The sequence below is a fragment of the Gadus macrocephalus genome, chromosome 21 (genome assembly GCF_031168955.1).
Source record: "Gadus macrocephalus chromosome 21, ASM3116895v1".
Classification (NCBI taxonomy): domain Eukaryota; kingdom Metazoa; phylum Chordata; class Actinopteri; order Gadiformes; family Gadidae; genus Gadus; species Gadus macrocephalus.
Window position 1 is genome coordinate 17,182,416 of NC_082402.1, and position 26,857 is coordinate 17,209,272.

Below are 26,857 nucleotides of genomic sequence, written 5' to 3' on the forward strand. Positions count from 1 at the left end.
TTGCCTTATGTCAGAACACATGTTCTTCATTGCTATCTGGTGGCCGTAATGGTGCAATTATGATTGGCTTGGTGTCATTTAATTATATTCGCCCAGACCTTTCAATTAGAAAGGTTAAAATGTCAAAATTGCACAATAGGTTCCCAAGATATCCACGTGTTTGTGTCTCATCAATTTTAGATTGTCAATTTTGCATGGCATTCGATTTACTTTTTTATATTGGGTTTTTGCCTAAACCTACCTCTACTAAAACCTCTCAATCTTTGCTCTACTTCACTTTATTTACATCAAATATTGACCCAGGTACTCATCATGTTGTGCTATGAACCTATAGTAGGCTACTAAAGGGCTACCAACTGATAATGCACTATGTGGTATTCACTCTAAAACATGACATTTATTTCCAGCAGATATAAAATCTTCCAATTATTGTGATCTTTAATCACTCTAAGCAAGGAGCATCAACATTGATTATTTTCTCTTGCACTACAATCTCACAGGTGTTATCTTTCTTTTGGTACACATTATATACTTGCAGTTGTGGAGATATACTGTATTTACTTTAGGTGTGTTATTTTCAGAGGAAAACTCATGTTGAAGATGTTAAAAAGGTTTGTTAAAAATACATTTTGCTAAGTGATTTGTATAAGGGATGTGCAAATATGTAATTAGTGCAGAAGAGAGCTGTGATTGAGCCATGCAGACGGCCTTGTGAAGCTCCTCTCAGCTCAGGATCACAGCCTGTCGTGCGAGTCAATAGCCTCTGGAGCAGATTAAGGGTCATTAGATATACCGTGGGGCCAACTCTTAAAGCTTTACTCTAACCCTTACCCTTTGTGTCACGTATGAGGGAATTAAACAAGAATATAATTAAATAACTAAATAACTAGAAAAAGGAAAATAATATGTGCTGATAGTATGTAATATATATATTTTTCGTTTAGTTATTAATGTTTGTAGTTCAGATGGGGGTGACTGGGAAGACATTTATATACAGCCTCAATATAAATGTATTCAAATCCTTGACCCTTGATACTTTCAGAAGCAATTCATGATTTTCTCCTTCTGTCTGTCTGTCTGCCCCCCCCCCCCTCTCTCTCTCTCTCTCTCTCTCTCTCTCTCTCTCTCTCTCTCTCTATATATATATATATATATATATATATATATATGTATCACCTTCCCTCCCTCTCTCTTACAAGGTTGCCTAACAACAGCACTGTTTGTATGTCGTTTTCGAAGGTGAACTGTTGTGTCGTCCACAGAGCACTCTGATGAAACTGGACGCCCAGGTGGTGGTGGGGGGGAGCTTGAGGGCTGCGAGAGGGAATTTGACACTAAAGGTCTTTACTAAGGAAGGTCAAAGGTCAACGATAACCAAGAGAGGGAGACGGGGGAGTGAGGGGAATGTAGGAAGACAGAACCCGAAAGATTAGGTGTTAGGAGCAGAAGACCATCAAAGTGTCTTCCTGTGGGTGGTAGTGGTACTCTACGTGTGTGTGTGTTTGTCTGTTTGTGGGGGAGGGGGGGAGGATGGGGAGGATGGGAAGTGGTCTTTACACTTTGCACGGCAAGGTTGTTTAAACATGGGCCCAGCAGTGATACAGCATGTGTTTGGTCGTTTGTGAGGACTGAGCAGCAGAGGCAGAGGAAAATACGTGCCCTCCCTCCATGTCGGCAGGACCGCAGAGGAAATGAAGGTCTTTTAAACTTTCCACTAGCGTCTCTTCCCCCCAGGACACCTCCAATCTTTGGAAGGATTATTTCTTCATAATTTACCTGTTAAAACGCAGTCGAATTGAATTTGGGCAGGGGACTGTTTGGATGGGTGTTTGTGTTGGTTGGTATGTGTGTATGTGTGTGTGTGTGTGTGTGTGTCTATGTGTGCGGGTGTGCATGCAGGCGTGTGTTATTGCCAAGTTGTAGCAGGTTTAAAAAAAAAGAGCAAGGGAGAGTTTTTAAAGAGACGGTGGCGGAAAAATTTAAAACAAGGCTAAGCCGTTCTAAGAATGTGCTGCTTCACTGCACATGCATGTGCGTGCGTTTGTTCAACAGAGAGGGACATTTTTTCAAAAACTATTTTGGCCATGTCCATCCATTGCTCTCTCCATGTGTGGTTCCACATGGATTGAAGGGCAAGAAATCTTTGCTAAACCAGAGAGCTGGCAACTGGGTTTATGAAAAAGGTTTGTACAATAATCCACTTAAATCAAGAAACGCTTAACATTCCACAAACAAAATCGAATGCACACTGCCCAACATTGGGTACATTTTATCTCATAGAATATGAGCAAATTTCCCTCACTTATCTAACTTTGATTGCAAAGAAATCTCTCTTCATGACTTCCTTCATAAGACTGTAAGGAGAGCATGCTGTGCAGAAGGCACTCAACTCAAAGCACAATGGACTTCTGTGTGTTTGTGTGTGTGTCTGTGTGTGTGTGTGTGTGTGTGTGTGTGTGTGTGTGTGTGTGTGTGTGTGTGTGTGTGTGTGTTTGTGTGTGTGCGTGTGTGTGTGTGTGTGTTTGTGTGTGTGTGTGGATGTGTGTGTGTGCCTGTGTCCGTGTATGCATATCTGTGTGTGTGTGTGTGTGTGTGTGTGTGTGTGTGTGTGTGTGTCCGTGTGTGCGTTTGTGTTTGTGTGTGTGTGTGTGTGTGTGTGTGTGTGTGTATGTGGATGCGTGTGCGTGCCTGTGTCCGTGAGTGCATATGTGTGTGTGGATGTGTGTGTGTGTCTGTGTTTGCGTTTGTGTTTGTGTGTTTGTATGGGTGTGTGTGTGTGTGTGTGTGTGTGTGTGTGTGTGTGTGTGTGTGTGTGTGTGTGTGTGTGTGTGTGTGTGTGTGTGTGTGTGTGTTTGTGTGTGTGAGTGCGTGCGTGTGTGTGTGTCCGTGCGTGTGTATGAGTGTGTCTGTGTGTCTGGGAGTCTGTTTGTCTATGTCCAGGAAGATTGCATACATAAAATGTCTAAATCTTTACAATAATGAATGAATTCATTTAATGAATGAAACAATTCAATAATTAAATAAATAGTGCATGTGATATATATATATAGTCTATATTTATAGTGTAAACTCTGAATGCACCATCACATCACAGCTGCCCATCTCTGCAGTGGATTTTAGATGGGTTGCTCATGTGACTAGGTCAAAGCTCTGGGGTTTAGCCATTGAGCAACAGGAGGTCACATCAATGAAAGCCACAGTACAGAAGCGGGCCAATCACACACAAGTGTAACGGTAAGTGTGATGGTATAGCTGCCGTATTTATAGGTAAGCACATTGTTATAATTATTGATTCATCTGAGGTTAAGTTTTTCTAAAAAGTGTAATATAACTTGTTGAGATAGGATAATACGTAATATGATATGGTAGTATTTAAGATGGGATATTTATCAGGGATTTAAATAAGACAAAATGATAGAATATTATAACATAGAATATAATTTTATAAATGGACTCATAGAAAATGCTGAAACCATCATTTGTTCATCTGAAATAAACAGACAATCTCTGCTGACATCTAGTGTATGAGCATATAATAATCTCCAGCTTTTGTTTAATAATGTCATCATTCAATATACTACCACTCAAGAAAACACAAAAAAGTGTGTTGATAACATTTATTCTTAAGTATTATGATATAAAATATTGAACAGTATACAATCAAAGATGCTTTGTAGTGCATTCAGTAAATGTTAGTGAGTAAAGACAGCCAGAATGCATTTTGAAAAAGGACGATGAGGAAACTGTCGTATCTACATACATTGTTTAACTCAAGGTATTTATAACTCTATTTATATTTGAGGTTTAATACCGATAATATTGATCCTACACCCAAATATAAATAAGTTATTTCTAGACTATAACCTGCATGTTTCCACTTAACTGTAACAGTTTTTTTTTTGTCATAATATATGGACAAATAGGATTTAACTAAATATGTAAAGATTTGCTTTCCAAAACCACCCTCATAAATATTCATGAATTACATTTCATGTTGGTGATACATTCACTCACTGGCAAGAAACATGAAGTAGGTTACACATCGTCACAATGCACAAAACTAATTATGAGTGATTGTTGAGCTACTGTTATGGACCTTGGTCATCCGTGCCTAGATACACTGCTCTGCCTCTCATTATCCTCTGATCTAAAGACAGCGTCACTGTGGAGTGGTCAAAGTGGAGTGGCAGTAGGTAGACCCACGCTGTTGTTCTGTTCAGGTCCCAGGGTGGCTGGCCTGGTCTCTGAGACAACACACTGCAGTGCCACCGCACGTCAATCAAGTGAGACCGCTCTAAGTCCAGTTGGCCTTTCGATATAAAAAGGCTGGCTGGACATCCATGATTTTAAGCCCTAATCCTCTACTAATCACTTTCAGCTTGCTTATCACCGTCATGCATAGCTTCCAAACACGTGTAATTCTCAAACGTGCAAAAGTATGTTCATAATAAATTCATAACAACTAACATAGAATATGGTTGCCTCCGTAGGAGACTGGGAGACTTTAATTTAACAGATATTAAATTAAGAACGTATCTTAACCTTCTACTCAAATGGTCAATCCCAGAATGAAGTACAGAAGGAAATCCCCACCAGTTGAATACAACGACCAAAATAAAAAAACTGTAGACTAAAAAAATGAAGCTAAAATGAAGGTAATTACTAAAAAGAATTTCTTGAACTTGTGAATTAAATCATGTTTTGGAGCTGCTGCACAGGGATGCATCTCTTTAGGAGCTTTGTCTTCTAACAAGATAACAAACATTAGAAATGTAAAGTGCTGCCCTACGGACCTTTGCGTGGTTGTAACTTGTACCCATTAAAGTGCATCGAAGCAGAAAGGATAACTTCCTTGTGCATGAAAATACGAGGCAGTTCAAAAGAAAGCAGGACATTCATAGTTTTGGGCTTTGCACCCACACACACAGACACACAAACACACGCACAAAAAAAACCACACATAAACACACACACACACACACACACACACGCACACACACAGACACAGACACTCAAACACAAACAAACAGACTGAATCCCCACCTGAATCACAACCAAATAAGTATTAATTATTATAATTGACATCACACTAATGGGGAGTTTGTGTGTGCATTTTGTAAATGCACGGCCGTCCTCCCAGCTCCTTTGAAGAGGTGATTTGCCGGCCTGTAGTGCAGAGTGAGCTGGCAGCTGCTGTATCCGGACATGCTGATGCCCATCAGGCCCAGTGCGACGGCCACAAACGGCATCCTGGGAGCCCCTCTGTGCTGCAGTCTGGTCTGGTTGGCCTGGGTCTGCAGGATGAGAGAGCAAGGGTCATCCCCGTCACCGAAACCACCGCGGAAACCACCACGGCTGGTCACCGGCAATAAAGCCTCCCTTAAATTCCTCCTGGCTCTGGGAGCGGAGTCAACAAAGAGATGAGCCTGCTCAAAGACCCTCTTCAGTCCAGCCAGGGTCTTAGCGTAGGGGAAGAGCCGTGCTAGGATTTCCATTTTTTTAACTTTAGTTTTTTCTCCAAAAGAATAAATTGAATGCGAGCAGCTACTGCCTTTTAGTACTTTAGGGTTTCCGTGGCAACCGGCATCTCAGAATTGATGGCCAAATCAAAAAACCTGAAGTCCTGAAGTTCTGAATAGTCAGAGGGAATGTCTTTTCCATTGGTTATTGGCATTCTTGCATCTAAGAGACTGTGTTTTGAGCCTAGCGTGGACACTGCTGACTGAACAACACTCATCAGTGGTCTAACTCTATAATCTTTTTAACCCTTTTCTCTTTATACTCAACGGCCTCTACCCTTATCTAATGTTCTCTGGAATGAGGTGACTCGTAATCAGGATGGACACATGCCTTCTTAGGGACAAATAAACATGGGCTGCCAAATACAGCCACAGTCTCCCAGAATACACTCTGAGTTTATGAACCAAGTATCTCCATCCACTGTAATGGACGTCCAAAAAAAAAGGGGGCATTTCACCTGAGCCTGGAGGAGCTTGGGAACCTCTGACCGATCCATTCAAAGGCAGACTGCTAATCCCAGAGGCTCATCCTGTCCTGAAACATAATGACGTCTGTCTGGCCATCGCTCACAGTCCATTTAGAATCATTTCATGTGCCATGGAAAATATAAAGTCAACATCAACATTGAAGTGAAATTAGCACACCTGACCTCTCTTCTGCAGCTGCCCATTCAAATGAGCCATAGCCAATGCTTATGTCTACTTCAAAAACAGACAGTTTTGTTTAAATGATCAACCATTGGTTGTTATTGCCATGTAGTATGTATTCTCAGCAATATTTAACAAAACGATATATATTTATACAAAAGTGTAAATATATGCAACCAAACAGACAACTTTATACATTTTATGCATATATATATATTTTTTATATACTTTATATGTTATATTTTGACGGATGCATGCATTTAAAGAATTGAGTGATCAGTGGACATCATAGCTAAAAAGCACTTTGAATCTGCAAGAACGGTGTCATGATGTGTGTGGTCTGGGTCCGTTTAAAGCATCTCACCCACCTGGAGATATCTAAGGTAGCCAGGGGTCAGTCGAGGGATCAGGTAAAACATGTTGTTTGTTGTCCCTACTGGTTGAGATTTGAATCCACAAGAAAAAACAAAAGGCCTTCAATTCTTCCCAGTGGTGTTGTTTGCTAGGCAGGCTGAGTTGCTTAGTGTGCCCACCCCTCTGTGTCTCTCTGAATCTCTCTCATGGATTGGGACTGGGTCCTCTTCTGTGAAGGGAGAATGGCAGACAGGGGCGTGTCCTAGGACACAGGGGAGGGTGTGCGTGACTATGCACATGTGTGTGTGCTTGTGTGTGCATGTGTGTGCGTGTGTGTTTGTGTGTGCGTGCGTGAAGTCATTTGTGACATGGGGGATTAGCAGGCCCCTGGCACGGGGCACGGGAGCTGTTGCTGGGTTAATGCTCTTGTTATCGTCTTGCAGTCACCTACACAAACATTAAACAATATAGTGCATCAAAGGCAACATAGGAAGCCATACTGGAATGACAGTTATTATCTGCTCTCAGGTCAACAAGATTTCATTAGGTAGGCCTGATTGCAAAATATTGTTAAATAGTTTTTGGGTAAAAATCCAGTTCTGTAATTTTTCACACTAACCATCTTGAAGTGTCTTTATTAATACTATTTTCCTGATAAAAAAAACCCCTGTTGAATTTAAAGATAAATTCGAATTAAATGAAAAAATGATGGCAATGCAAATCATTCTGCGAAATGATTTGCATTGCCATCATTTTTTCATTTTTTTATTTAACCAAGTTGAACAGAAAAACGTCCCTCTGTGAAGAGGTTTAAAGCCATGGTTGATGTGCAGACAGTCCTGGTTTCTTCAGCAGGGTCTTACCGGACAACCCGGTATCACGGTAACCGAGGGATTGACCTACTAATCAAATTAATGTTTTGGACAACAGTGAGTAAAACATTGTCGTTGCTGCAATATTTTCTTGTATTTATGTTTTTTTATAGAAACCTACCAATATCCCGAGCTCGTTGTATGTGCACACCTTTTTGTATATGTTATGCAATATAAAATCGACAATATGTAGCCTACTCCACCATTTGGCATTGAATTATGTACTTTGCCAATGAATATATGCTTAACATAGGCAGACATTCAGTTCAGAAAATGTCTAGGTTGTTCACATTTCTTTTGTGTTTAGGATAGGAATGTGTGAATTGTGTGAAACTTGATGATGGGTATGGGGGAGTCAAGGAGCAGACAAACCAGCCTAGCTGATCTGGTCAGGCCGTACAACATGAAGCATTTTCATGTGACCCTGTTTCAAGTGGCCAATCCATCACTTTCATCAATGATCTTCCGGTGGTTCATCTTGGTCAGGATCGCTAGTCCTAAGGAGAAAATGATCCATCTCAACGTAAAACGTCTCATACTGCGTATTCGCACCTGCTCATATGTGAGCCTATAGTGGATGCACGTCTTTTAAGTAAGTATTTAGATCCGTTGTAGCAACTCTATTTTAATGGAAAGTTAATTATCAAAGTGTGAAACTAATGTTGGTTCAACATATAACCAATTTGTGTCGCAATGGTCTAAAGTAAACCAAACTTAATAAAACAAAATAACAGGCTTTCGTTTGGATACCTCTCTGCATACGTCACTCACGTGTGTCGGCGACATTGTAGGACCCTAACAAACACCGAACTACAACGCGCGCGAATGTTTACATCAATAATAAATCACGAATTTGCCAACTTTTGCGTCAAAAAATAAAATGCGGAGTAAAACGGTGCAATTGTAAAGCCTATTTCGATGGAAGGATTGTATGTGCTTGTTCCCGTTAGAGGTAGTCAGTGAACCGAGCTGGTAACTATAGCTGCTAGCTAGTAGCAACACTTTGTAGTTTGTGATCAGTTTCGTTTCTTTACCGAGTTGTCTTAAGTGAAACCTTCTCATCGTTACGCACTAGTCTCTGTTCGTGCTGCTCCACAAACTATAGCCTACATTCTGGTATGGGCCGACTCCACCTAACCTCAGTGGCTGGCTATTGATTACTCCTTCGTACCCAGGAGGTAATAAAACCAATATCTGCCTCTATGTTAAGAACGCTATCCTCCCAATGTGCATGTTTAACAGAGACACTCTCTAATATCCCTCATTTCAAAATGTTCAAGGGCAGAAAAGCGTGACATTAGTGGTCATATCCCTATGTTTTCTTTTTCGTTTTCCAATACCAGAGTGACTGTGGCTCATCTCACAACAGTCCCTGGTTTTAAGATAGATTAAACGATTCGTTTGAGCCAATATACGATGGCATTAACGGCAAGTAATCTTGCTGAACCTTTGCAATGGCATCCTCATGTTTTCGAAACCACTGCAGTCATAATGTACTTGGGGGGGGGGGGGGGCTTTCGTGTCTGCCACCTGCTCCAAGTCAAAGGGAGCAATGTTTTGATGTGATGTGTTTATGCACTTCTTAATAATAATGGAATAGTGTGCCTTATTTTGTACCCCTTTTGAGTTGTTCTACCAACCGCCCCTTTTCTTCCTTTTGTTTCAGCCACAATGAAAAGAAGGGGTGAGCCCCCCGCCATGGCCCCTCTGAGCCCCAAGAAACCAAGACACGATGGCAGCTCAGATGATGAGTCGCCCATATTATCAAACAGTCATGGTACAGATCCACTATCAGCAGACACCTTCAGCAGGACACGGTCAAAGAGCACCTGTTGTTGCAGTAAAGCCTAATTTATGGTGGCCGTGCGTTTAAATTCAAAGTTCCCATGCTTGAACGTGAATTTACATTTAGCAGCCATGGGTAGGTTCCATACCAAGGTCACGTTGGCACTTGTCTTCCCTATTGAGTGGCTACGCCATCATGCAAAAATAAATGAAGAAGTTGAATTGCAAATAATGTCAGGAGCCACCTTTGCTTTTTAGCGGTTTGTGCCCTGCCGCAAAGTGATCCAAAATGAACTACAGGGTGATGGGATAGGGTGTCCTTTGTGCAAACTAAACAAACAACTAAATTGTCCTTAAGTTTACAGAATGTTACTGGTCAAACGATTATCGTCGCCTTCTGGTTCAAACACTAATATATGTAGTTAAGAACTGAGGGCTATTCGACCCCAAGGATGTTTTTCAGTCCCAGTCCACTTATAGTTTCTTACAGTTACTATAATTATGCATTTAGAAAGACAAGTATAAAAGGACAATTTAAACTATTCTAGATTACACAGTTTTTCAATATAGTAAAGTACTGATTGTTCCTCAAACTTAAGTTAAAAAATGAAATTACTTGAATTAGCTGAATAGTTATTTTAAGAGATGATGGTTGTTGAATAATGCTGGTGTGTGAATAAAATATAAAGCAATGCAAATGTAAAAGTAATTGGTGAAGGGCCGGCACACCTGTAGGCTGTGGTGGTCGATAAATGGCTTTCAGGATCCTCTGATTATCTAGAAGCATGCCCTTTAAAGTCCTTAAAAATATGTGCAGCTTGCCCATGTAGGGCCCAGGCGGCAGCTCTACCAAAGCTGGAACCAAAGCTCTGCCATTGTCAAGGGGACCAGGGAAGCATGATAGGTCTGCAGAATGACTAAGGAAATAGCGGCAAACACCACACTTCACACATTCCAATAGAAGTTGGGTGGTGTAGTTCATAAATCAGTCACCCATTTACCATTTTTGTTTTTGTGAAATAACTTCCCATAATGTGGGGATTGGTAATCCTGGTGCGACCCTGTAAACCAGTCACGTAGCGTAGCAACGTGATACTAAGAAGCAATTACAGCATCAACCAAACTTGCCAAACCGACACAATTTGACACCAATGAACAAATATTTGTGCCATTGATGGCTTGCAACTGGCAACTGCTTGAAAATTATCTGCTGCATTGCATGCAGCAGACGTGAAGCCATGGGTGTAGAAACCGGACGCTTATGCTAACACTAAGCAGGAGTTGGAAGGACTTTAGGCACTGTATTTCACCTGGAGAGGGGCACGAGAATGATAAAGCTGTATGTTACATTTTCCCCTTTAAAGTAAGTGAGTGGATAACCAGTGGACAACTACGATTCTATCAGCTGGAGGTTCAGCAATGGTCCAGGAAGTTTTGTTTAAATATCTGTTAGAGAATAATGATAGTGCACTGGTACAGACAGTTATGCTTTCGTTGTATCTTGTTTATGGAATAATTAATCACTTATATAGTATAGCAGCAGCCAAATAGTTAATCATTAGAAATTCCTCTTATTTATCTGTCAAAAAAGTCAAACTTTTGAGCACAATGCTCAAAGGAAATAAAGTGCTAGGAACCATCAATGAAATAATCACGGCCATTGCACACGGTACATGTGGCGACTCTTGACATGACATTAACCTCTGACATTTAATAGCTCTGATGGTAGAGTGCAACTTCACATCCATAAATGCCATGGCTGTTCATAGACTGCCTTTCGCACAAATTGCATATGAAAGATGCAGTGGTCCCTGATTTGTGTGTTTTTTTTTTCTCCCGCCCAGACTCCAGTCAGAGTGACTCCCACAGTGACCAGGATGAGCCCCGAGCAGGATTCTCCATGTCGGCCCCACAGCCTGATGCCGCCTCCGAGACAGGCCCTGACACAGAGGGGGGCTCCAAGTTCGCCATGTACAACACGGTCTCACAGAAGCTCATGGTAATGCACTTGGAGCTCTACCTCTAGTTTGAGTTGACAGCCTTGTTTATGACTGGGTTCGACATTGCATCTATGCTTTAGATCGGTGATCACATCACTGAACTTCTAGTTATATTTCATCACTTCATTCTAAAGAGCGAATGTCTGTTAAGTGTTTGCCTTCTCGGCCTGCAGGCTAAGATGGGCTTCCGTGAAGGCGAAGGCCTGGGGAAGTTCGGCCAGGGGCGGAAGGAGATCATCGAGGCATCAACCCAGCGCGGGAGGAGAGGACTGGGGCTCACGCTGCAGGGCTTCCAGGGGGTTCTGAACATCGACTGGCAGGATGAGCCTGAGGTAGGAGAACCACAGGACGCACAGATGACCACTGACATGGAGTTCTCTTAAAGGGGTGATATCATGCTTCTACGACGTTTCCCTTTGCTTTAGACTGTTATATGACGTATGTAAACAAGTTTTACGTCTGCTAAACTAGTAAAATCGAAGTCTGAGCCAGGAGAAGGGGGGGTATCCGTGCCCACCGAGAACGCCCCTCAATAAGTGTGCGAAACAGCTTGTTTGTGCTTAAACTTCACTCCCGTAACAGTGTGATGTCAGACTGTGCAGTGGGCGGGGCTGTAGTGCAGAAGTCGCACCTGCCGGCCACTCGCAATGTTTACGGCCAATTGCAACAGAGTGGGTGTGTTGACCGATCACAGCAGACTGGGCTACTCGGGAGTGGGGAGTCAAAGCAACATGATACAAAACAATATTTGTGAAAGACGCAGATTTTTTTTTTTGCGGAAATGAACAGTGCTAATAATAATAATTGCTTCTTTTATTTATAGTTTCCATTATCTTCATAGTATTATTGCATTATCTCAGGTTCTATATCAGATTTTGTGGTTAAAGGTGGGCATCCGTGGCATACTGGTTAAGGAGGGTGGCCAGATCGAATCCTGACCGGTAGGCAAAATATGTGGACGGGGGGAGTAGTTGGGCAGCACTCTCCTACGTCCTCTTCCACGGATGAAACCCCCACCTGCTCCCCGGGCGCTGCACTCCACTGCTCCAAGATTTCCGGTGTGTTCCCATGTGTGTGGACCTCAGTGTGTGTATGTGTTCACCGGCTACCCGGATGGGTCAAAAGCAGAGGAAGAACTTCCCCCTAAAGCAGGGGTTCTCAAAGTTTTGACAATTGAGGGCCAATTTAGGAACCCAAAATTTGACTGAGGGCTGCCAAAGGAAAAAAAAAATTGCCGGGAAACGCCGTCAGCATCCCAGTGGTAAAAAAAAACATTGTACCGTGGACCTCCGGGTGTGAGGTCAAGTGAGGTCTAAATCACGAAACTGAGGTTCAGCCTTTCAAAGTAATGTACAGTCGGATTAAAACTAACAAATGTAAAAGGATTTAATTGAAAGCTAGAGAAAGTCGACTTTTCTCTTTATATTTATTTATATTGTTGAAATTAATATTGATATAATAATAAAAATAAAGAAGTATTTTTTTTTTTATATATATATATTTTTTTATAACTTACATAATTATGTATGTCATTGCGGGCCACCAGGAATGATTCCGCGGGCCGCCATTGGCCCGCGGGCCGCTCTTTGAGAACCAATGCCCTAAAGGGACAAATAATGGATAATAAAGGATAACTAAAATGTATGTGTGTGTTTGTGTTAATAGCCCAGTGCTGTGGAGAAGGTGGAGTGGTTCCCAGAGTCCACAGCTACAATCCCAGATGCGGATGAGCTGAAGCATTGGATGTCACTCGGACCGGTAAGTTACAGTCACCACTGTTCTTATGTTTAAGCATCTATAGGACTAATTAGGTGAGTGCTGCATGCAGTGCTCAACTATTGTTCTTCATAAGTTTTATTCTTTCTTTCCTCTTTATTATTCTCTACAAACTTTGGGACCTATCTACTTTCTCAATTCTTCACCTAGAGACCCCATTCTAATTTTCAAATGTTCAGAATAGCTTGGAATTGCGCGCTTCTTTTCAGATTTTTTAAATATTTTATACTTTTAAAGTTCTTCTACTTTTAAAATACTATATATTTTTTAACATGGGAGTCAATGGGAGGCCTCTGGTACTAAAATGTTTAAGACGTAATTAAATCAATTTTCAACCGTTTTGTCTTCGTTCAAACCATTGAACACATCTACACACTTGTATCTTCAATAATATCCAAACGGAATTTCGATATCATTTAAACTTTCTTCAGAATCACAGTTTTAATTTCAAACAGTCATATTCTACAGTTGGTCCCATTTAAGCCGTCTGCCCATTCTGACACTTAAATTATATAAGACATCGCAACTCTGTGAATTTCAACCGTTTACCTTCCTTCAAACCAGTTAACAAATCTACACACTTGTATCTTCAATAATATCCAAACGGAATTTCGATATCCTTTATACTTTATTCAGAATCACAGTTTCAGTTTCATGCCGGCTTCGTTTTCAGTTGGTCTCATTGATTTACGTCGACGATGGAGCGTGAGGACGTTCAGCAGTGTTGCCAGATTGGGCGTTTTTTCCCACCAGATTGGGCTATTTTGGAGGACGTTCAGGCAGTGTTGCCAGATTGGGTGTTTTTTCCCGCCAGATTGGGCTACTTTTCAAGTAGGTCTATCTGCAGCCGGAGCCACTTGCCAAACACGGCCATTGCTTTGCCAAACACGCCCATTGCTCTGCCAAACACGCCCATTGCTCTGCCAGACACGCCCGTTGCTCTGCCAAACAGGTCAAGTCTATTTTCGGAAATGTAGGGGGATATATGAGTGGCCCCACGTCGAATGGCATGACCCAAGATACGTCAGACAGAGAAAGCGCGCAAATTCGAGCAAAATATGTTTGACAGTGGAGGGATTTACATGGTTGCTTGGGTTATAGACTTCAAGACCCCCCCCCCCCCTCTTTCTCTAAGTTTGGCGCCGAACAACTCGGCCCATACCAAGTGTGACGGGATATTGTTGGTCAATGAAATGATTGAATAAATGTTCAACATGCATGCATGTAGCCTACTACTTTGACTTTCTAATGTTCTGGCGAAATTATCCTCAGGTTAAGTGTAAATATTAAGCATATATAAAGCACATACGTGCCTTTTTTTTCATAAATATCCTTAATACATAAAACGGTGCAGTAACAATTAAATGACGTCTTCCAAGTAGCTCTAAGCACTGCTTATTAATATTAGACCAAACAATACTCGTAATGGTAGGTAAAACAATACTTTATTAAAGCATGCAATTGTGTTGTTGAACAAAATAAAAATAAAACGTATGAAGTGCTTGCATGATATTGAAGCCTACAGCGATCATTAGTTAACGTGTGTGGCGGACGGTACCACCTTGTCATTTGTTTACCCAGGTGCCATAGCAACACCATTGCTACCTCTCATTGGCTGAATCTTTGAGAACCTTGAAGACTCAATCAATAAGGTCGCGGGAGACGAAGCTCTGTTCGTTTGTATATTTTATTTACGTGACCATATTTTTGTTTTTTATGTTAAAAAAAAAGAATCAAAGAACCAGTTCTCTTGTTTTGGGGAACCAGTTCTTGTCGTTCAACTTCGGGATTCGTTCGTTGTGAACGAATCGGTCAAGACCGACTCATCCCTAATGGCCACCATAGAACGAGCAATGGGCGTGTTTGGCAATGGGCGTGTTTCGCAGAGCAATGGGCGTGTCTGGCAGAGCAATGGGCGTGTTTGGCAAGTGGCTCCGGCTGCAGATAGACCCTGCTCCTACTTTTGGAGGACGTTCAGGCAGTGTTGCCAGATTGGGCGGTTTTTCCCGCTCTATTGGGCTATTTTTAATCACGCACCGGCTCGCTATTCTCTTAAGGACACACACACTCACACATACTCACACACTCACACACGCACACGCGCGCACACACACACGCACACCAGCAGTGCATGGCATACATTTGACCTTTCAGATTCTTCAGTTCAATTCATTTTTCATTTTAAGCAATGCCTTGTGCTTTTCATTCAGCGGTCACTTTATTTGTTACCAACCATTTACATTTTCTTAAATGGTGTGCATGTTTACATTGTTCACTCCATTTAGACTTTTGAACTTTTGTTCAAATCCCTTCACTTGATTTAAGCCATTTAACGTTTCTTTATGTCTTAATCTATGTGGCTTTATTAAAAAATATTTTCAACCTCACTTTGCACTACAGCACTCACCGCATTTTCTGCAGGAAATGCATTTTCTATTATCGAGTAATATGGATGCCTTTAAAATTGGACTTTATATACATTACATATTTTACCCTTTGCATAACTTACAGCGGAAATTAAAGATTGAAGATGAAACCGTGTTCTGCACAGAAGATCTCCTACACACTCTGTTAAGGTGCAAGGTAAGTCACGTTCATCTTCAGAGCGCCGGCTGCATATGTTTATTTGTGTCAATTTCCATGACCACAAAGCTCTGTTGTTCCTATTAAGGCGAGGACAAGTGTTGAAGCATAAATGAAGCGAAAACAAGAAAAGTGCATACTGTAGGAGCAGAGTGCGCTTTCAGCAGCAATGACCCTCTCTCTATGCCTCATCAGTCGGTGTTTGACAACCTGGAGGGAGAGGAGATGAGGCGAGCGAGGACGCGCTCCAACGCCTACGAGACCATTCGGGGGGCCTTCTTCCTCAACAGGTCAGCCCCAAGAAGTCCCTCCTCCTTCAAGGCCAAATTCAAAATCATTAAATCAATCCAATGAAATGTCTCTGGTAGAAGGTGGTTGTGGCCTCCTTCAGTTCAATAGCATATAACATATCCTATTCTCTCTTCTGATGTGTTTAGAGCAGCCATGAAGATGGCCAACATTGACTACTGCTTTGACAACATGTTCACCAACCCAAAGGATCCACAAGGGGTATAGAAAAAGCTTGATTATTTTATATTCTTTACTGTTGGTCTGGTTGCAAAATAAGTCACACTATTGCTATCATGTGTCTATTAGATATTCACTGCATAGTATCTGTGGATACCAAAAGGTATTCTAGGGTTTGGGTTTTATTATTATTATTCCTGCATAAGTAGACATAGGTAAAGTATGTAAGCAGGTCTCCAACAGGTTTTGAGCTGAAATTCCCATCGGGGGCGCTGTAACTTTCTTGAGATACTTTACTTCTCTATTTATGATTTATATTCTAATTATCTCCCACAGTTTTTAAGGTAGGTCAAAAAGTTTGGCATATAAATGCGTGTCTACTTTAAGAGACCAAATATTGCAGTGTCCACCTAGATGTGTGCCGGATAGATCAGTCCTCTAGCCTAACCAGTGGACTGTAGCAAATGTTGCTTATAAGGCTTGTAATCCCTAATTAAGCTCACGCCTGGTGTTAAATTGGGTTAAAACTTGGAGTGCTTGGTCATTAGCCATACAAGCATTAGCATATTGGCATGCTCACGGAATATTGCGAGCACGACAAGTTGGCTCATGCAATCGCACACATTTTCTTCAGAAAACGTGTCGCATGTCTAGTTATTATTATTCTAATAATTATAATTTCAATTGGTTGCAATCTACCTGCTCACTTCTAAAGGGCACGAACTCCTCCACGCTGCCCCTTTAGACCTAAAGAAGTGTATGGTCCACGCTAGAGGCCGTTGACGCGGGAGCTAACTCCTCCACGCTGCCCCTTTAGACCTAATGAAGTGTGTGGTCCACGCTAGAGGCCGTTGACGCGGGAGCTAACTCCTCCACGCTGCCCCTTTAGACCTAATGAAGTGTGTGGTCCACGCTAGAGGCCGTTGACGCGGGAGCTAACTCCTCCACACTGCCTCTTTAGACCTAATGAAGTGTGTGGTCCACGCTAGAGGCCGTTGACGCGGGAGCTAACTCCTCCACACTGCCCCTTTAGACCTAATGAAGTGTGTGGTCCACGCTAGAGGCCGTTGACGCGGGAGCACGACGGGGAGCTGCTGTACTTCGCCGACGTATGCGCGGGCCCCGGCGGCTTCTCGGAGTACGTGCTGTGGAAGCGCCGCTGGCACGCCAAGGGCTTCGGCATGACCCTGAAGGGCCCCTGTGACTTCAAGCTGGAGGACTTCTTTGCTGCGCCCAGTGAACTGTTTGAACCGTACTATGGTAGGTCCAAACTGGGGAGACGTTTGGGATATAAAAGGGCCTCACACACACACACACACACACGCACCCTTTTAACTGATTTGTCTTTTTTTTTTTTTTTCTGTAAGGAGCCATTTGTAACTTTTTGGAAAAATATATATTGTGGAAAGCGTGATAAAGAAGTGATGAGACAATTTCTCACGTCGACAACGCAACAGCGTTTTGTTTATTAATTCAACCAAAACCGTTAAATTCAAACATTCCGCCGACCGGCATTTCAACAAAGAAGTCGCGGGATCGAGAGAACAATCTTATGATCTGTCAATCTTAAAGAGACAGCCTCCCTATAACAGAACGAGATAGTACATTGATGTGTCGATCTTAAAGAGACAGTGTCCCTATAACACAGAACGAGATAGTAAATTGGAAAACATGTCAATAACACAGTATGATGGATTATATCTTTAGAGTCCACCACAATATCTAACTTTTTTAAATAAAATATGTAAAAAATAAGGGTCCCACTCATATTGAAAGCATTATTTTGCCTTTGTTTTCTCAGGGGAAGGAGGCATCGATGGTGACGGGGACATCATGCGGCCGGAGAACATCAGTGCTTTCCGTAACTTTGTCATGGAGAGCACGGAGAGGCGGGGCCTGCATTTCCTCATGGCCGATGGGGTGAGCAGGTGGAAGGGTTGGCCCCTCTCTATCAGGGCCCTTGATTCGCTGCTTGTACTCTGCCCAAACAAACGGCGACCAACCACGACATTGGCCCAGGTGGCCATGAGGTTTTATGTTAAACGTGTTGAATCTGTTGTTGTTTGTTGGCTCAGTGTGCACACACCTTTTCAATGTATATTTTCTCAACCAGATTCATTCCTTCACCTCGAACATCACTTGTTAAACATGCTTTCTAAATCCTTTTGAATCCACCTCTGTCATCCTGGTCCGTCGGGGGTGCAGGGCTTCTCTGTGGAGGGCCAGGAGAACATCCAGGAGATCCTCACCAAACAGTTGCTGCTGTGTCAGTTCCTCACGGCCATGTCCACCGTCAGGACCGGTACGTTCTGACCTCAGCCACGCACTCAGGGAACAAAGGGAAATGAACTGTGTGAAACACTCCAGCTCACTTAGGATGCCATTAAATAGTAGTGTTCATGTGTGACAAGCAACTAGCATTACAAAATGCATTGTAATATTATTATTTAATTTTTTTTATTTAGGGCATGCCATTGAGAGCAGGGTCTCTTCTTCAGTGGCACCCTGATTGCAGCATACAAATAAAATGAAATATACAAATGTACAATCGATGCAAACAGTAGGTCAAACAACCACTAGAACATTTCAATACATATGAATAATACAATGGGACAATTAAGTGAGATGGGGGTGAGAAGCTCAGCCATCCGTGAGGAACTCGGATTAGAGCCGCTGCTCCTTTACTTAGAAAGGAGTCAGCTAAGGTGGTTCGGGCATCTGGTCTGGGAACGCCTCGGGATCCCCCCGTCAGAGCTGGTCAATGTGGCCCGGGAAAGGGAAGTCTGGGGCCCCCTGCTTGAGCTGCTCCCCCCGCGACCCGACCCCGGATAAGCGGACGAAAATGAGATGATGAATGGGACAATTAAGAAAGCTATTTAAAACACAAGCCATCCTTATTTTATGTGACTTCAGTCATCCCCTTTACCGTCTCAATTGAGACCTTGTATTTAGACCAATACATTTGCAATCAAAGAATTCGTAATATCCAGGAAGATGAACCAAGGCTACCTTCTCGGATGGCCTAGAAAGCTTTCATGTTGTTCCTGGTCACCGTTGATACGACGCCACCCTGCGCCCTGTCTTCATCAGTTATTCACCCTTCTTGTCTCCCGTAGGTGGTCATTTTGTGTGCAAGACGTTCGACCTGTTTACTCCCTTCACCGTGGGTCTGGTCTACCTCCTCTACCTCTCCTTCGACAGGCTGTCCCTCTTCAAACCCGTCACCAGCCGGCCCGCCAACTCAGAGAGGTATGGGGTAGGGTCTGTGCGAGTGGTCATAGAGTACCAGTAACAGGTCGGAGCCAGAGTTGACCCTTCCCCCGTCGTCCATCCACAGGTACATCGTGTGTCGAGGTCTGAAGCCGGGCTCGGATCCCATCAGGGAGTACATGTTCAGGATCAACCTGAAGCTGAATCAGCTGAAGCAGTCCGACACTGACGTGCTGGAGGTCGTGCCGCTGAGCGTGATCAAGGAAGACATCAAGTTCTACCATTACATGGTCAACTCCAATGAGGGGTAGGGAGACCCCCGGCCAATGAGCCCAGAGGACCCCGGCCTCAGACGCTACTGTGAATCCCAGCGGTGACATGTCAGGACGCAGGACTGACTGTGTGTGTGTGTGTGTGTGTGTGTGTGTGTGTGTGTGTGTGTGTGTGTGTGTGTGTGAATTGATATCTCTTCCAACAGTAACTGCGCTGTCCAGATTAAGGCCCTGGCCAAGATCCACGCCTACGTCTTAGACCAGTGAGTGGAACCTCTCCCGCCGTTTCTCCTCAACATGCGTCATTTAGGTTCCAGTGAAGCCCATGTATGGGACTTGATTCTTCTCTCTGTGTATTCATGCCCAGAGCTCTATCAGAGACCCGGCAGGCTGACATCAGAAAGGACTGTATGAAGCTTTGGGGGGTGAGAGGAAACTCTTGAAATGCACGGAACCCCTTTTTTCCTGCTCACTGCTGTCTCCATGAGCTCTGAACCGCTGTGCTCTTCCCTCTTATGATATTCCTCCTCCAGGTCCCTGATAAGGCGCGCGTCACCCCATCCTCCTCAGACCCCATAGCAAAGTTTTACGAACTAATTAAGGTCCGCATCCCAAGCACAAAAAAACGAAATGCTATTTTTTCATTGATTTCATTCTGACTGACCCCTCCCGACTTAACTCTCGTATGGTCTCTGTTCCTCCTCCAGAGCTCAGACGTGGACTCATTCCAGTCCAAGGTCACGGCTCTGAGCTCCAGCACGCTGGAGAAAGTCCACCAGGTCCTCAACTTCCGCTGTATCGTGGGTGGAGGAGAGCAGAACTTCCTTCTCTCCCTGGGGGTGAGTGGGAGCCCAGGGAGAGAAGGAAGACACTCACATTCGTTCTCTATCAGTTCCTGGAGTGAACCACTGAATATGACTTTGACAATGTCCTGCCTGTGTTTCTGCTGTGTTCAAAGACGCATGTCATCAGGATAGTCTTGAGAGAGTGGGAGAGGTTGAGGGTCAGGCTGAAATAGGATAATAATTAGTGTTGGAGTATATTTCAGAAGGGGATTCTAATAAGTGTCATTCCTCAGGGGGCAGGCTAAACAAGGGGGGCAAACGTCTTTACTGGGCAAGCTTGTCCATTTTTGTGTTCATTTTCCCTACTTCTTTTAAATGTTGATTATTTTGTTATTAAGTTTTGAAGCAGGATTTATATAGCTAAATACTCCAAAATACAGCCTTTACTGTTGCCAATTGACCTGTCGCTAAGTCACGCCCCCCCGTCGTTACCATGACGAACTCGAACAAACAAACTAGACTCGATAACAAAAACATATGGAAAAATGTCGGCTGACAGTCTATCAAAGCAGGTTTTGGGCGAAAATCGATTTAATTTCTTCCAGGATAAATCGAAAGGGACTACATTACGCTATGGAGGGGTATATTCAAAACTTTAAAACACATACAGAAGGTAACAAGCTTAAATTCAGTTGGTATCCTGGCCTGCAGCACAGTCTGATCCACATTACACATTTTTTTCTTGTCCCGTTGTGGCTTGGGAAAAGGGATGAAATATACCCCATTCCGCAGCCTCTCGGGATACAGACTGTCCGTTTTAAATCCCCAAGCACATAGTTTGACCATGATTATTTGTTTTTCACACAAACAGTATAATTCCACCATTCAATTGTTATATTATGCTTCCTCCCTGTTGTTTTCAATGGAGTTGTCCGAGCCGATGTACGAGTACAGTTTGGATAGTATAGTCTGCATTCTATGGGCGGAGCTTAGCGACAGGTCAATTGTTGTCTAAAATAGGTTAGTTTATCGATATTTAGAGACTGGCCTTCTATAAGTTTTACCAAAATGACCGCCTGCCAGGTACAACCTCCAAACAGAGTAAGATGTACAGCATTATAGCGCCTCTGTGGTGTTGGTAAAAGAATCACCGCTTAAAGGGGACACATTATACCATCAGGTGTGAGTGTGATTAGCCTCACAAGCTGAAAATTGGCCCCATGTGACATCACTAGTGGGTGTGTCCACCTAGATCTGTGCTGGATAGATCAGTCTTATCAGCCTACCAAGTGTAGTAAACGTTGCTCATCTATCCAGCACAGATCTAGGTGGACTCGCCCAATAGTGATGTCATATGGGGCAGATTTTCGAAACGGCTTGTATAATATGCCCCCTTTAAAAAGAAAAAACAACCAATAAAACTATTACACGAGTACTCATTGAGATCTGGACCATGTAATGGATTAAGTTTGGGGTATTTCTTGCTTCCCCCTCGGCTACACAGTGTTGATTTGAAACATTTACGGACACTTTTTCACAGTTCACTACTGTTTGAGTTTGTGTTCGCCAACGACACGCTTACATTTCCCCTATTCCAGCAACATGATTGGTTGAAGCAAACGACTCCCTCTGGTCAGCTGCCCTGCGTGTTTCTACTCATCTAAAACATCTGCAAACACACCTTTTTCATTCTCGTTTTGACATCTAAATCTTCAGTTCTCAGTCCCATTTCTTATTCAAACACTTAATAAAATGTTTTTTTCCATTGAATTTGATAGTGTTAGTTAGTTTTAAAGTGTCTTTGAGAACCCTAAGAAGCCCCATATAATATACAATATATAGCATTATTCTGATGACCGTCGGCCTGTGCAGAAGTCCCAGATCTACGTGTGGGAGGGCAAGATGCCGGTGCGCTGGAGGAAGCTGGAGAACTTCAAGCTGGAGCTGCCCAGGGAGACTCTGCTGAGCGTGGAGGTGGTCCAGGAGCTCAAGGGGGAGGTGAGGAGGACTAATGTAGTCACATAGGAAACGAATAATGAATCATTTTACTCACTAATATTTAGTATTTGAGTAAAGAGCTGTGGGGTCAGGTCCCTTAACTGTTCATCAAGAAAAGCCTCATGTTAAAAATGTTGTCATCGGCCATGCCATTTGTCATTTAGCTAGGTAGCGTAAATCAGCAAGTACTGTAAGTACTACGGCATTCCTACAGCATAGAGTAATATCTTGGTAACATGTATTGAGTATGTGAATGGATGCATGTTTCTTGGGCATGGGGAGGCCCCTGTTCTGTTTGTGTTGGAGGTCCTATCCAGAGTGTTCCGGTTTGTTCTGTGTGCTCAGGGCAAAGCGCAGAGGAGGATCAACGCGGTGCACGTGCTGGACGCGCTCATACTCAACGGCACGGACGTTAGAGAGCTGCACTTCAACCAACGGTAGAGCACCTCCTTTGGTCCCTGGGATGTGTGTAGGGGTGGGTGGTACACTGGGGTCACCAACAGTAGAGCACCTCCTTTAGTCCCTGGGATGTGTGTAGGGGTGGGTGGTACACTGGGGTCACCAACAGTAGAGCACCTCCTTTAGTCCCTGGGATGTGTGTAGGGGTGGGTGGTACACTGGGGTCACCAACAGTCGAGCACCTCCTTTAGTCCCTGGGATGTGTGTAGGGGTGGGTGGTACACTGGGGTCACCAACAGTCGAGCACCTCCTTTAGTCCCTGGGATGTGTGTAGGGGTGGGTGGTACACTGGGGTCACCAACAGTAGAGCACCTCCTTTAGTCCCTGGGATGTGTGTAGGGGTGGGTGGTACACTGGGGTCACCAACAGTAGAGCACCTCCTTTAGTCCCTGGGATGTGTGTAGGGGTGGGTGGTCCACTGGGGTCACCAACAGTCGAGCACCTCCTTTTGTCCCGGGGTGTGTTACTGTGCGTTTTCCAAACTGCTGCACCATTCTGGGAAACAAGGCAGTTCATGTTCCTCCTAGTTGGGTTGTGGTCTGAATTCTGGTCCTTATGCGCAGTGGTCCAAAATGAATCGTCTCCATCCACTGGCCCATCTCAGAGGAATTTGAAGTGGATCGAAAAAAAGAGGGGCAAAATGTGTAAAATAACTAAATATAGAAAAACTTTACATTAACAAATGTACTGCAACTGTCCCATTCGTGTTATCAAATAGTGCTCTCAACACTGAACCGGTTGGTTTTTGTTAACACTTCCATGAACTTCTGGTAGAACATTACTGCCCCCTTTTGGTCTGTGTGAGCAACCTGGTCTCACAGGAATCCGTGAAATGACTACGGTCGGACGCTTAACTTGAAATCCGTGGACACATTACGGAAACACGCCGATTTCCGTGATGTGGCCACGGAATTCGCTCCAATGCAAGTTAATGACGCTGATGTTCCGTGGCTCACACACGGATCCCCGTTTCAACGAGCGAGTCGACCACGGGGGCTTAACTCAAAACCCGGGGTGGTCTCACTGAAACACTTAAATTGTCCTTGTTGTGTCCACGGAAGTTGCTCCAATGCAAGTAAATGACAATGATATTCCGTGGCACACACACAGATTCCCGTTTCAATCTGTGTGTGTGCTCCCGTTTCAATCTGTGTGTGTGCCACATTTGACCACAGCGGGGGCTTAACTCAAAATCCGCGGTGGTCTGACGGAATCACTTCAATTGTCCGTGATGTGGCAACGGAATTTGCTCCAATGCAAGTAAATTACACTGTTATTCCGTGGCTCACACAAGGATATCGGCGTGTTTCCGTGATGTGGCCACGGATTTCGAGTTAAGCGTCCGACCGTAGTCATTTCACAGATTCCTGTGAGACCATGTTGGTGTGAGTCACTGTTCACAAAAGATCATTTCTCATAAAACACAGAAAATGCTTCCACATTTATGCAAAACCTTTTTCAACTTATGTTTTGAGGAGATTAATTGCTTTATCAATGAAACAAAATACAACAAAAAGTGTAACTGATTCAATCACTAAAATAACAACTGCAATCAACCACATAAGCTTGTTAATTTGAGAATTTTTAATGAAAATATATTAGAATAATTATTTCTGTTCTGGTTTGGTTCCCCAGTTCATTTTCATTTGGTTGTATACTGTTAATTGTAAGGTCTTTGAGTTTTTTTCAAAATCTATAAAGAATGCTTGATAATCTTCTATGTCTCTCCTGATAAGGATACACACAATTTGCTTATTATATTGTCAAAATAGGAACTTTATATGAATGAACAGGAGGGCTGTGATATTAATTTGAAGTCTTAACCCACGAATATGAATTTCTCTATAGATTTCTTATAGTAATATTTTAGCTGTGGCTAACAGTGCTCCTGTAGATACTGTTCTCAATGGTCAGGTTGTGTTGATACATGGCACTCTCTCTTCTACAGAATCCAGATGGCGGAGAAGTTTGTGAAGGCCGTGTCCAAGCCCAGCCGACCGGACATGAACCCCATCAGGTATGAAGTGTCAACCTAGAGGCAACAATGAACACACACATGGACCTTCTCACACCTACCAATGTGGTGTCGCTAAAGAGAAGACAAGCAAGAACAAATGAAATGTGACATTTTTATTGTTCTTCAAAGGGTGAAGGAGGTGTACAGACTGGAGGAGATGGAGAAGATCTTTGTCAGGTATGCATGAGAAGAGCCATGAAGATTCCCTCTGGGATGGTTTCGTACTGCCGTGATAGAGTTGGATCCCAATGAGATTCTGCCCTTTTTAATGACTGTTTTGTGTCTCCAGGCTGGAGATGAAGGTGACCAAGAGTTCTGGCGGAGTCCCGCGTCTGTCCTACACCGGCAGAGACGACAGACACTTCCTCCCGACCGGCCTTTACATCATCAAGACCGTCAATGGTGTGTGTGTCTGTTCTGTCTGTGTGTGTGTTTGTCTCTGTGGGTGTGTTTTCACTCCCCTAAACCTGCGTGCTTTAACCGATTTCATCATTACCTCTCCCTAAATAGACCCGTGGACCATGGCGTACAGCAAGAACCATAAAAAGAAGTTCTTCTACAATAAGACCACCAAGGACTCCACCTTCTCCATGCCCCCGAGCTCCGTCACCCCATTCCGGTACGGAGCCTCCCAACCACACCCTACGGACCGGGGTCACGTGTGTCATGTCCTCTCTGCACTTGTTCTAACGCTATGTATCGTCTTTCTGCCCTCAGTGTGTGCCACTTTGAGCGTCTCTTCTGGGCGTGGGAGGAGGGGGTCATCGTTCACGACTCCCAGACGCGAGTGGACCCAGATAAACTGTCCAAGGATGAGGTGCTGGACTTTATTCACCAGAACTACCAGCCCTGAAGAGCAGCAGCAGCGTGGTTCTGGCTGGCCAAGACCTGGTGTGTTGAGACAGACTGCCCTGAATCAACCATGAAGGATGGTTTGGGTCTGTGGGAGACTGTTTCTACATCATGGACGACCGGGTTTCTCGGTCTATCTCATTTTCTCCATGGCCCCAGCTCAATATGAATTATGACGATGAATTGATGAAACACACAAAAAATATGCCTGCCATTGTTACCCATTAAGTATAGCATGTCCTTCTTGTTCGATTTACAGTTTTCCCTCCATGCTGCGTGTTCACAGGCTTGTTTTTGTCAGGGAGAGGAGATTAACTTACAATCGACTGATACAATTGTATAACTTATGGCTTCAACTATACACATAGGAATGTGTGGTTGTTTTTTTGCTCCGAGTCTTGTCCAATTTCCCTATCAAAGGGGTCATATTTTAGTACTTTATTTTCTAAATTCTCTAAGCCTTACCCCAAATGTAGCTGCAACCAAAATGCAATAATCACAAAATATTCTGTATATATTTGGCAAGCTCATAATCACCTGCATCAGTGTACTCTTGGTTGCCTCATACCTGACCTGATATTTGACAGATTGCTGGTTTTAACTTTTTTTTTAATCTTGCAACATGTTTGGGGTTCAGTTTTGTTCCTTTTTCAATGTTTTGAGGATTTGTTCTTTGTGTAAATGTATCTTTCAATATACACAGTAATAAACAGGAAGCCCCCAAGTTTGCCCTTGATATACATTATTGCCAGAACATATTAAATCCATTTTCTTTTTTAAACTAGATGCCATTCGTGTGATTATTGTGTGGTATCATTAAAGTTATTTTAGATAGAAATCATGCACTGGATTTATATCAGCTGTTTCTTGAAAGAAACAAAGTTGTAAAAGCAGTTAAAAAACAAAATGATATAATCATAAGCTCTTGACTTAAAGGCCACATCAAGGATGTGTTATGAGCAGTAGCGGAGCAAAATAATCCTGATTGTGGAGCTATGGGTGGACTGGATTGTTTATAGCAGGGGCTATTACATTAAGACGCTATAATACTACTACACACACTACAATATGTTACGAATCAACCAATCTAATCACAAGCAGCTATGGTCATCACTTAAGCAAATGAAAAATATGAATTCAGTTTTGTTACATATAAGTCAGTCCTATGTCTTCATATATATATATATTATGTTATTTAGTGCCAATGTGGATCCTGGGAGGGTCGGCGGCGCCGATGTAGGGGTGGTTGTGTGTGTGGT

At 43.2% G+C, this 26,857-nt stretch overlaps 2 protein-coding genes across 5 annotated transcripts; one reads left to right on the top strand and one right to left on the bottom strand.

Moving 5' to 3' along the window:
• Window positions 1-1,675: 1,675 nt before the first annotated feature.
• On the top strand, window positions 1,676-26,379 carry cmtr1 (cap methyltransferase 1). Of its 4 annotated transcripts, none has more exons than XM_060042106.1 (24): window positions 1,676-1,697; window positions 9,060-9,170; window positions 11,023-11,177; window positions 11,352-11,510; window positions 12,844-12,936; window positions 15,466-15,537; window positions 15,733-15,827; window positions 15,975-16,047; window positions 17,067-17,265; window positions 17,807-17,925; window positions 18,211-18,307; window positions 19,122-19,254; window positions 19,343-19,522; window positions 19,694-19,750; window positions 19,855-19,912; window positions 20,021-20,089; window positions 20,195-20,326; window positions 22,145-22,270; window positions 22,616-22,707; window positions 24,678-24,746; window positions 24,876-24,923; window positions 25,036-25,148; window positions 25,257-25,365; window positions 25,464-26,379. In XM_060042106.1, the coding sequence occupies exons 2-24, from the start codon at window positions 9,065-9,067 to the stop codon at window positions 25,597-25,599; spliced, it is 2,490 nt and encodes an 829-aa protein (XP_059898089.1). In that variant the 5' UTR covers window positions 1,676-1,697; window positions 9,060-9,064; the 3' UTR covers window positions 25,600-26,379. The 4 variants fall into 4 exon arrangements, with proteins under 4 accessions (XP_059898089.1, XP_059898088.1, XP_059898086.1 ...); XM_060042105.1 differs by lacking the exon at window positions 1,676-1,697 and adding an exon at window positions 7,839-7,985; XM_060042103.1 differs by lacking the exon at window positions 1,676-1,697 and adding an exon at window positions 8,151-8,571.
• zgc:193593 (uncharacterized protein LOC564090 homolog) lies at window positions 3,604-6,775 on the bottom strand. Its single transcript, XM_060042460.1, has 2 exons — window positions 6,532-6,775; window positions 3,604-5,587 (listed from the first exon to the last, which is right to left on the bottom strand). The coding sequence occupies exons 1-2, from the start codon at window positions 6,584-6,586 to the stop codon at window positions 5,085-5,087; spliced, it is 558 nt and encodes a 185-aa protein (XP_059898443.1). The 5' UTR covers window positions 6,587-6,775; the 3' UTR covers window positions 3,604-5,084.
• Window positions 26,380-26,857: the final 478 nt, after the last annotated feature.